At 43.7% G+C, this 11257-nt stretch overlaps 1 protein-coding gene across 1 annotated transcript in view; it reads left to right on the top strand.

Moving 5' to 3' along the window:
- LOC311116537 (gamma-adducin-like) overlaps positions 1–10426 on the top strand; it is a gene marked incomplete at its 5' end in the record, with an annotated part of 37251 nt that extends 26825 nt beyond the window's left edge. Inside the window, 3 exon segments of the mRNA XM_084191621.1 lie at positions 1130–1253; positions 7198–7290; positions 9237–10426. Of these exon segments, the coding sequence (XP_084047747.1) occupies positions 1130–1253; positions 7198–7290; positions 9237–9487 (468 nt within the window).
- Positions 10427–11257: the final 831 nt, after the last annotated feature.

An 11257-nucleotide genomic window follows, 5' to 3' on the forward strand; every position in this document is an offset into this window, starting at 1 on the left:
TATTTCAGTATATGACAGTCTTTTGAATTATAGGGTATATAAGGCTGTAAGATGTAAGCATCCTTTAGGATTTTGCAAAGTAAGCCATATCGTCCACGGTAGATAGGCTTAGCTATGTGTTATTGCGTTTACCAACCTTGACCAGTAGGTGGGGCTAATTACATGCATTCTTTCTAACCATAAGTACACATCTCTATGGCTCTGAGATTCTATAATGACATCAGTCCTTCATAGTTCCAACTTTGGTGAATAACTTAATCCTTTTGGATCTTCTTGGGAGCATTTTGGTGATTGGTATCATTTTATCACAAATAAATAACACAATCCAAGTCTCTGCTGCCTATTATCAGAGTTTAGATTAAACTGATAAGTGCGAGATTTGATCACTTATTAAATATTGTTCTCCTACATGGTGTATGTCATGTGTTGAAGGATCAGCCGGTCCGTGTAAAGGTAATATATCTACAGGGCTTTTTGAATTCTACAGTGTGCAGTGTTAGTGCATTTTTTAAAACCCGTTTGTCGTTTCAGTTGGTGTCCCGTTAGGTCACATCACTGTTTGTGTGTTTTGGAGGTGGGAGTGAAATGGAGTGTTTACGCATGATAGTGTACTCCACCAATGAATGACCCATGTTTTGCTACTTCCTTATGTCACCAAATGTGTGTTGTGCATGTTCTGATGTGGTTGTGACAGAACAGCATTCATATTAGACAGTGTCTCTTAATAAGTGTTTTCCCCTGTTGTTGGTAAGTCATTTGAAAGTATTGGAGTGTGTTTGTGTGATATGCCCATTTCTATTGAATTGTGTGTTAGTGTGTGTTGTGGTTTACGATGAACTGGCATGAGTTAGTGTCCTCACACTGGTACTAATGTGGACATGTATCTGTCCATGTTAAAAGTCTGGGGAGTCTTATGTCTGGTCCTATGTTAACTCCATTCTCTCTCTCTCTCTCTCTCTCTCTCTCTCTCTCTCTCTCTCTCTCTCTCTCTCTCTCATGCTCTCCCTCTATTATCTCTCTCCTGCTCTCTCTCTCTCTCTCTCTCCTTCTATTCTCTCCCTCTATTCTCTCTCTCTCCTTCTATTCTCTCCCTCTATTCTCTCTCTCTCCCTCCATTCTCTCTCTCCAGCCCTACGTGGCATCAGAGGATGACCAGATGGTTCCTCTGCCTCCCAACCCCTTCAGTCAGCTGTCTGAGAGAGAGATGGACGAATGCACGATGAATGTAGAGAGGAGACAGTTGGGCCTGAGTGGTAAGAGAGAGTCACACAGAGTAGAGCCCCCAATCCTGCTCACCCTGCCTCAGATAGATCCTTTGTCCCACCCCCCATACACGCAGAGACCGGCTCAATCGGTGCCTCCAGTGATGCTATCTCTTTCATTGTTACCCAACGCTTAGGTTTACCTCCACTGTACTCATATCCTTCCATATCCTTGTCTGTACATAATGTCCTGAATCTATTCTACAACGCCAGGAAATCTTTATTCTCTGTACCCAACGCACTAAAAGACCAGTTCTTAAAGTCTTTAGCCATATCCTTATTCTACTCCTCCTCTGTTCCTCTGGTGATGTAGAGGTTAACCCAGGCCCTGTAGCCCCCAGTATCACTCCTGCTCCCCAGGCGCTATCATTTGTTGACTTCTGTAATCGCAAAAGCCTTGGTTTCTTGCATGTTAACATCAGAAGCCTCCTCCCTAAGTTTGAGTTATTCACTGCGTTAGCACACTCAGCCAACCCTGATGTTCTAGCAGTGAATCCTGGCTTAGGAAGGCCACCAAAGATTCTGAAATGTCCATTCCCAACTACAACATTTTCCATCTAGATAGAACTGCCAATATGGGCGGAGTTGCAATCTACTTTAGAGATAGCCTGCAGAGCTCTATCATACTATCCAGGTCTGTGCCCAAACAATTTGAGCTTCTACTTCTAAAAATCCACCTTTCCAGAAATAAGTCTCTCACTGTTGCCGCTTGCTACAGACCCCCCTCAGCCCCCAGCTGTGCCCTGAACACCACATGTGAATTGATTGCCTCCCATCTATCCTCAGAGTTCATATTGCTTGGTGACCTAAACTGGGATATGCTTAACACCCCGGCCGTCCTACAATCTAAACTAGATGCCCTCAATCTCACACAAATTATCAAGGAACCTACCAGGTACAACCCTAAATCCGTTAACATGGGCACCCTCATTGATATCATCCTGACTAATTTACCCTCTAAATACACCTCCAACCAGGATCTCAGTGATCACTGCCTCATTGCCTGCGTCCGTAATGGGTCCGCGGTCAAACGACCAACCCTCATCGCTCCCTAAAACGCTTCAGCGAGCAGGCCTTTCTAATTGACCTGGCCCGGGTATCCTGGATGGATATTGACCTCATTCTGTCAGTAGAGGATGCCTGGTTGTTCTTTAAAAGTACTTTCCTCTCCATCTTAAATAAGCATTTCCCATTCAAAAAATTCAGAACTAAGAACAGATATAGCCCCTGGTTTACCCCAGACTTGACTGCCCTTGACCAGCACAAAAACATCCTGTGGCGTACGTTATTAGCATCGAACAGCCCCCGCGATATGCAACTTTTCAGGGAAGTCAGGAACCAATATACACAATCAGTTAGGAAAGCAAAGGCTAACTTTTTCAAACAGAAATTTGCATCCTGTAGCACTAACTCCAAAAAGTTTTGGGACACTGTAAAGTCCATGGAGAATAAGAGCACCTCCTCCCAGCTGCCCACTGCACTGAGGCTAGGAAACACTGTCACTACCGATAAATCTACGATAATCGAAAATTTCAACAAGCATTTTGCTACGGCTGGCCATGCTTTCCACCTGGCTACCCCTATCCCGGCCACCAGCTCTGCACCCTCCGCTGCAACTTGCCCATGCCCCCCCCGCTTCTCCTTCACCCAAATTCAGATAGCTGATGTTCTGAAAGAGCTGCAAAATCTGGACCCCTACAAATCAGCTGGGCTAGACAATCTGGACCCTTTCTTTCTAAAATGAACAGCCGAAATTGTCGCAACCCCATCACCAGCCTGTTCAACCTCTCTTTCGTATCGTCAAAGGGGGTGACACTCTAGATCCAAACTGTTACAGACCTATATCCATCCTGCCCTGCCTTTCGAAAGTATTTGAAAGCCAAGTCAACAAACAGATCACCGACCATTTCAAATCCCACCGTACCTTCTCCGCTATGCAATCTGGTTTCTGAGCTGGTCATGGGTGTACCTCAGCCACGCTCAAGGTCCTAAACGATATAATAACCGCGATTAATAAAAGACAGTACTGTACAGCCGTCTTCATTGACCTGGCCAAGGCTTTTGACTCTGTCAATCACCGCATTCTTATTGGCAGACTAAATAGCCTTGGTTTCTCAAATGACTGCCTCGCCTGGTTCACCAACTACTTCTCAGATAGAGTTCAATGTGTCAAATCGGAGGGCCTGTTGTCTCTATGGGGGTGCCACAGGGTTCAATTCTCGGGCCGACTCTATTTTATGTGTATATCAATGATGTCGCTCTTGCTGCTGGTGACTCTCAGATCCACCTCTACGCAGACGACACCATTTTGTATACATCTGACCCTTCATTGGACACTGTGTTAACAAACCACCAAACGAGCTTCAATGCCATACAACACTCCTTCCATGGCCTCTAACTGCTCTTAAACGCTAGTAAAACTAAATGCATGCTCTTCAATCGAACGCTGCTTACACCCGCCTTCCCGACTAGAATCACTACTCTCGGCGGCCTGACTTAGAATATGTGGACAACTACAAATACCTAGGTGTCTGGTTAGACTGTAAACTCTCCTTCCAGACTCACATTAAGCATCTCCAATCCGAAGTTAAATCTAGAATCGGCTTCCTATTTCGCAACAAAGCCTCCTTCACTCATGCTGCTAAACATGCCCTCGTAAAACTGACTATCCTACCGATCCTTGACTTCGGCGATGTCATTTACAAAATAGCTTCCAACACTCTACTCAGCAAATTGGATGTAGTCTATCACAGTGCCATTCGTTTTGTCACCAAAGCCCCATATACTACCCACCACTGTGATCTGTACGCTGTCGTTGGCTGGCCCTCACTACATATTCGTCGCTAAACCCACTGGCTCCAGGTCATCTATAAATCCCTTCTAGGCAAATCCCCGCCTTATCTTAGCTCATTGGTCACCATAGCAACACCCACCCGTAGTATGCGTTCCAGCAGGTATATCTCACTGGTCATCCCCAAAGCCAACACCTCCTTTGGTCGCCATTCCTTCCAGTTCTCTGCTGCAAATGACTGGAACGAACTGCAAAAATCTCTGAAGCTGGAGACACTTATCTCCCTCACTATCTTAAAGCATCAGTTGTCAGAGCAGCTTACTGATCACTGCACCTGTACACAGCCCATCTGTAATTAGCCCACCCAACTACCTCATCCCCATATTGTTATTTACATTGTTATTTATTTTGATAATTTGCACCCCAGTATCTCTATTTGCACATCATCTTCTGCACCTCTATCACTCCATTGTTAATACTAAATTATAATTGTAATTATTTTGCACTATGGCCTATTTATTGCCTTACCTCCATAACTTACTACATTTGCACACACTGTATATAGATTTTCTATTGTGTTATTGACTGTACGTTTTGTTTACCCCATATGTAACTCTGTGTTGTTGTTTTTATCGCACTGCTTTGCTTTATCTTGGCCAGGTCGCAGTTGTAAATGAGAACTTGTTCTCAACTGGTTTACCTGGTTAAATAAAGGTGAAATAAATCAATAATAATAATAAAAACAGAACCACAGAGAAACACACACACACACACACACACCCATTCAGAACCACAGAGAAACACACACACACACCCATTCAGAACCACAGAGAAACACACACACACACACACCCATTCAGAACCACAGAGAAACACACACACACACACACACCCATTCAGAACCACAGAGAAACACACACACACACACACACACACACACATTCAGAACCACAGAGAAACACACACACACACACACCCATTCAGAACCACAGAGAAACACACACACACACACACACACACACACACACACACACACACCCATTCAGAACCACAGAGAAACACACACACACACACCCATTCAGAACCACAGAGAAACACACACACACACACCCATTCAGAACCACAGAGAAACACACACACACACACACCCATTCAGAACCACAGAGAAACACACACACACACACACCCATTCAGAACCACAGAGAAACACACACACACACACACCCATTCAGAACCACAGAGAAACACACACACACACACACACATTCAGAACCACAGAGAAACACACACACACACACACACACATTCAGAACCACAGAGAAACACACACACACACACACACCCATTCAGAACCACAGAGAAACACACACACACACACACCCATTCAGAACCACAGAGAAACACACACACACACACACCCATTCAGAACCACAGAGAAACACACACACACACACACACACATTCAGAACCACAGAGAAACACACACACACACACACACACACACAAACATTCAGAACCACAGAGAAACACACACACGCCCATACAGAAACACAGAGAAACACACACACACGCCCATACAGAACCACAGAAACACACACACACACCCATACAGAACCACAGAGAAACACACATGTAGGTGGTAATGTATAAAATACACATTCCTTACTATCTTTGAGCTTACCATTGTCCAGCTCAAGGAATTCCAAATAGAAGGCCTAGCAGCCCCAGACTATTCAGGGCCAAGGGAACAGTCAATACCAAGTGGAGAGCGGAAACAATAGTCCTCTCCACAGATCCACATCTGTCCTGTCCTACCATGCAATACACCAGTCATCTGTCCTACCATGTTATACACCAGTAATCTGTCCTATCATGCAATATACCAGTCATCTGTCCTACCATGCAATACACCAGTCATCTGTCCTACCATGCTATACACCAGTCATCTGTCCTACCATGCTATACACCAGTCATCTGTCCTACCATGCTATACACCAGTCATCTGTCCTACCATGTTATATACCAGTCATCTGTCCTACCATGCTATACACCAGTCATCTGTCCTACCATGCAATACACCAGTCATCTGTCCTACCATGCTATACACCAGTCATCTGTCCTACCATGCTATACACCAGTCATCTGTCCTACCATGCTATACACCAGTCATCTGTCCTACCATGCTATACACCAGTCATCTGTCCTACCATGTTATACACCAGTCAAATTAGTAGTATTCCACTCCAGTGAAAACTGGTACTACTTCCATAGACAGTGCGGATAACAGGGAATTGTTAATGGCTTGGAGCCCCATTTCAGCCAATCAGATTGCAGATTTCTCCTAACCCGTTTTATAAGCCACAACAACATTTTTAGTGATAGTTGTTCCTGATCAAGTCATGCAGTCAGAATGGAAAAACCTCTGCCTGTAATAACGTGTGTGCAGCAGGGAACCATCACTCCATCTTATGACTAAGAAGGCCAACAGAACAGACAGACTGGCCCACAGCAGGTTTTCACACCCACTGTATGAGTGGGCCCGGTTGCCATGACACCATCCACCCCCTATCCCCACCTACTCTACACCAGTCCAATCTGGTTCCATATTATGTTCCTTATAGAATGTTCTAATGCATGTCTTGCTGAACTGTCTGTGCTCACAGTAATACTATGTGCTGTTATGAATACTATGATGTTGATATTTTCACAAATGACTGTTTGTCTGTAATGCAACTGCTATAACTCCACTATGATAATGAATGTTTTTTTTAATGGCACTGGGTTGATGTACACTTATATACTAATAGTATTAGGAAGGCCCAGATGAATGACTTGGTGGTTAAATGAACCGTGTTAACCCCTTAGATACCTCACAGTATGTACTGGAGATACTGTATGACCACTATGTTCCATGTACCCCAACATAGCCTGGTCCCAGATCTGTTTGTGATGTCTTGCCTCTAACATGTCTGTCAACACTAATCTCTCACCCCCAAACCCTCATTCCCCTCTCTCACCCCCCAACCCTACTCCTACTGACCCACTCCCTCACCCTTACCCCTCAACCCAAACCCTCTCCTCACCCCCTGACCCCTTACTCCCACCCCTTCAACCCTCATCCCAAACCCTCACCCCCTCCTGCAGATGACGAGCACGACCTAACCTCCAACGACGCTTCCACTCTCTCTCAGTCTCTGTCCCAAACTCAGTCCCCGCAAATAACTCCAGCTAAAGAAGGTATCACACAGAGAGAGAGAGTGTTGTGAAATGTGTTTGTGTGTGTTTCAACAGAACTGTCTTTACTAAGGTTGTGCTGTGTTTTATTATGTCAAAAACACATATTCTAGATTCCTTTGGTTCCACTTTTACCTCAAATGTTATAATAGATACATTTACATTTACATTTTAGTCATTTAGCAGACGCTCTTATCCAGAGCGACTTACAGTTAGTGAATACATATGTATTTTTTTATACTGGCCCCCCGTGGGAATCGAACCCACAACCCTGGCGATGCAAACGCCATGCTCTATCAACTGAGCTACATCCCTGCCGGCCATTCCCTCCCCTACCCTGGACGACGCTGGGCCAATTGTGCGCCGCCCATGAGTCTCCCGGTCGCGGCCGGCTACGACAGAGCCTGGATTCGAACCAGGATCTCTAGTGGCACAGCTAGCACTGCAATGCAGTGCTTTAGACCACTGCGCCACTCAGGAGACAGGAACCGATACAAAGTTATATGGAAACCTACTACATTACTATTGTGTTATCAACTTCACTATGTTTAATCAGTACCAATTCTGTAGTATCTTACTTCCTCTTAATCACTACACTGTCAACAATGACTCCGTTTTATTTCCTGTAGTAACTACTTCCTGTCCCTTTGAACAACAATAACCAACACCACATAACCACAGAACACTTGAGTAGCCATCAACACAGTTCCCCACAACAAACGTCTCCTTGTGTGTGCGAGCGACACAATTCATGACACAGTCAACCAGTTCTTCTCCTGTGGTGGCCAAATCGGTTCAAGTGTTGCTCAACAACCTCTTATGATGTCATACGTTGGTTCATTGCAGTACATTGAAAGTCTCTTGTAATAGAACAGTAGAACAGTGCTTGTAGAGAACACTGTTCAGTGTGGTAACCCTTCCCTATGAGCCTATTCTCTCTATTGGCTTTGTTACATCACACAAAACGTAACGTTAGTTATCCAAGGAGAGCTGTTATGTGAACACAACAGACAGGATCGAGGGATAGATGGGTAGAGGATCAAGGGAATGGTAGCCCTTTGTTAGAGTAGAGCAAAGACAGGATATATTTACTAGGCTATCAGCTGAAAATACATACATGTGTGGGTTACACAGTACATAGAACATGCCTTACAGTACTGTAGGGTGGGACAGTACATAGTCATGGTCACATTAACATTGGGTGTGAAATGCACTCTATTGAAAGAGGTGATCATTGAATTTGAGGTGACTAGTAAACAGATTCACGCTGTACTGTAATGACAGATTTCAGATAGGGTAGGTGACATTACATTTAAGTCATTTAGCAGACGCTCTTATCCAGAGCGACTTACAGTTAGTGAATACATCTTTTTTTTATACTGGCCCCCCGTGGGAATCGAACCCACAACCCTGGCATTGCAAACGCCATGCTCTATCAACTGAGCTACATCCCTGCCGGCCATTCCCTCCCCTACCCTGGACGACGCTGGGCCAATTGTGCGCCGCCCATGAGTCTCCCGGTCGCGGCCGGCTACGACAGAGCCTGGATTCGAACCAGGATCTCTAGTGGCACAGTTAGCACTGCGATGCAGTGCCTTAGACCACTGCGCCACTCAGGAGTACATCAGTTGACACCCTCTCCTAGGTTGATCTTGGTTCATGGTAAATGTAGCACCTACGGTTGCAATTTCCCCCAAAATTCCCAGGTTTTCCAGAAATCCCGGTTGGATTTCCTGGTTATTCCTTCCTGATTCCAGGATATTCCAACCAGGATTTCTAGAAAACCTGGGAATTTGGAAAAGTTATCCCTAGTAGCACCTTAACATATTTTGTGGTCAAACAACATAGTATACAGGCCTGTAGCAGACACAGAATCAGGTTTATTGTTGTTGTGGTTGGTGGTGGTCTACCCTGTCTGACCTCTGACCCCTCTCCGCTGCTCTTTCCAGAGAACCACACGATGCAGAACGGCAAGGACGGCGGTGACCACGAGGTGAACGAAGAGCTGAGCAAACGGGTCAGTCAGCTGACCACCAGCGTGGAGAGCATTGAGGTCAAGGTCCGCACCGGCGAGAAGATCGAAGACTCCGCCCTCTCCCCCGAGAGCTCGCCCTCCAAGTCCCCCAACAAGAAGAAGAAGAAGTTCCGCACTCCCTCCTTCCTCAAGAAGAACAAAAAGAAAGAGAAAATGGAGGCCTAGAGAAAGAGAGATGGAGGGAGTGATATTAGAGCCTATATACAGTACAGTTTCAGAAGATTAAGAAGAAAGAGGGGCAGCACCCACATATTTTTTTGTCTGTTTTTATTTTTCATTTTTGTCAGTGTCCTCTTTTGTCATTTAAAAAAAAAAAAAGATTTTATTTAGATTGTATTTTTTAACAAATGGTTATTTTAAGTAAAAAACAATGTTTAGACGTGCGCGGAAAGTGATGAATTGAGTTGAGGATTCTCTTCCTCCGCTTAGAAGTGCAGGCTCGTTGTTGGGAAGGCGAGGGTTAAAATTATAAAGCTGCAACAAATATAGGGAAACTGATTCTGGAAAGCTGGCTTCTCCCCCATGTTCAATATTCGCTGCCATTGGCTGATTATGTAATTTCTTCTCTGCCGACACTGGTGGGTGTAGATATGCATCAGTGGTATTATTAAACTGCACAATATGGCGACTAGCTAGCGCACGGAAACTCTTTACGCCCTTGTGGTAACCATAACAACCACCATGTTCTTTTCATTTATAATTTCTCCTCATATGAGGTCCGTTTCTTCAATATATAGAGAACTGAAATCAGAGAGACTACATAAAGTAATAGTCACACTGGAAAACTGGTTTGAGATGGTTTTAAACGTACAGGTTTTCTTTCCCTCTTGTTTCTTCTTTTCTCTTTCTCTCTGCCTCTCGCTTCGTTTCTCTCCCGCATCTTTCTCTCTTTTATCCCTCTTTTTATTGCTCCTCTTCCTCCTCCTCTCTCACCTTCTGTTGAAAGTGAATCTATATTTACAGTACCTAGCTCTCTTCTAGCCGACCTTCAACCTTCATGCTGATTCACTCTAAACCCGCAAAGCATTTTTTATTGTCCTCCTCTCCTCTTAATAATTTCATTTATTTTGCCAAACTAAAAGGAATAAAAACTATCACGTTTTAGTGAAGAATCATCATTTATATACGTTTAAATCTCATTTAGATCATAAAAACATGAGTCATCTCATTAAAGAATATTTGCTTTTTCTTTAGTTTTTTTTAATTGAACACAATTTGGTAGTGGTCTTCTCACTCAGTTTTGTACTCATTTCTATACTTTTACAGAGAAATACAAGATGTTACGCATGTTTTTGCAAGAATCTGAATTTATATGGCTGACTATGTTACTCTAGTGTTGCTTGCAGGTTTCTCTCAAATTATATTCTTGTTCAGATTACAAAAAATACTATATAACTGAGATATATGAAAACTGGATATGTTGGGGATAGATTTTTAACTATATATTTTTTATTTTATTGTGCTGCACTTTTACTGTGGTATGACTATAACACAATGTAGTTGCAGGTGGTTTCACCTATGAAGGAGATTCTAGAAGCAGAACCGTGGAAAGGTTGAGACTATAGAACCAATAGAATCTATAGAAGCAAGCAAGTAGATAGCAGGGGCAGAGTAATGGAGATACAGTTTAGGTTGTGGAAAGTGAGATGTTTCAGAAGAAAAATAGATATATTTGTGTCACGCTTGAACAAAAATATTATTTCTCAATTAAAAACTAAAAAATGAATTAAACTGGTTATAAAAGAGAAATTATGGGCCTTGAGCGCGGAACTGGCGCTGTTGTTGCTATGGTGTGTATTTTGTGTGCGTTTTTTAAAAGCTATATACTATATTTTTCTCCTATATTTTTTATCACGAGACAAGGGTTGAGAATCTTATCCTGCCCGCACCGGGCGTCAAAATTAGCAAGAGTGCTCCCAGGATTGTCATTAGGCC

This window comes from Coregonus lavaretus, assembly GCF_964263955.1.
Source record: "Coregonus lavaretus genome assembly, contig: HAP1_SCAFFOLD_3388, whole genome shotgun sequence".
NCBI classification, from domain to species: Eukaryota; Metazoa; Chordata; class Actinopteri; order Salmoniformes; family Salmonidae; genus Coregonus; species Coregonus lavaretus.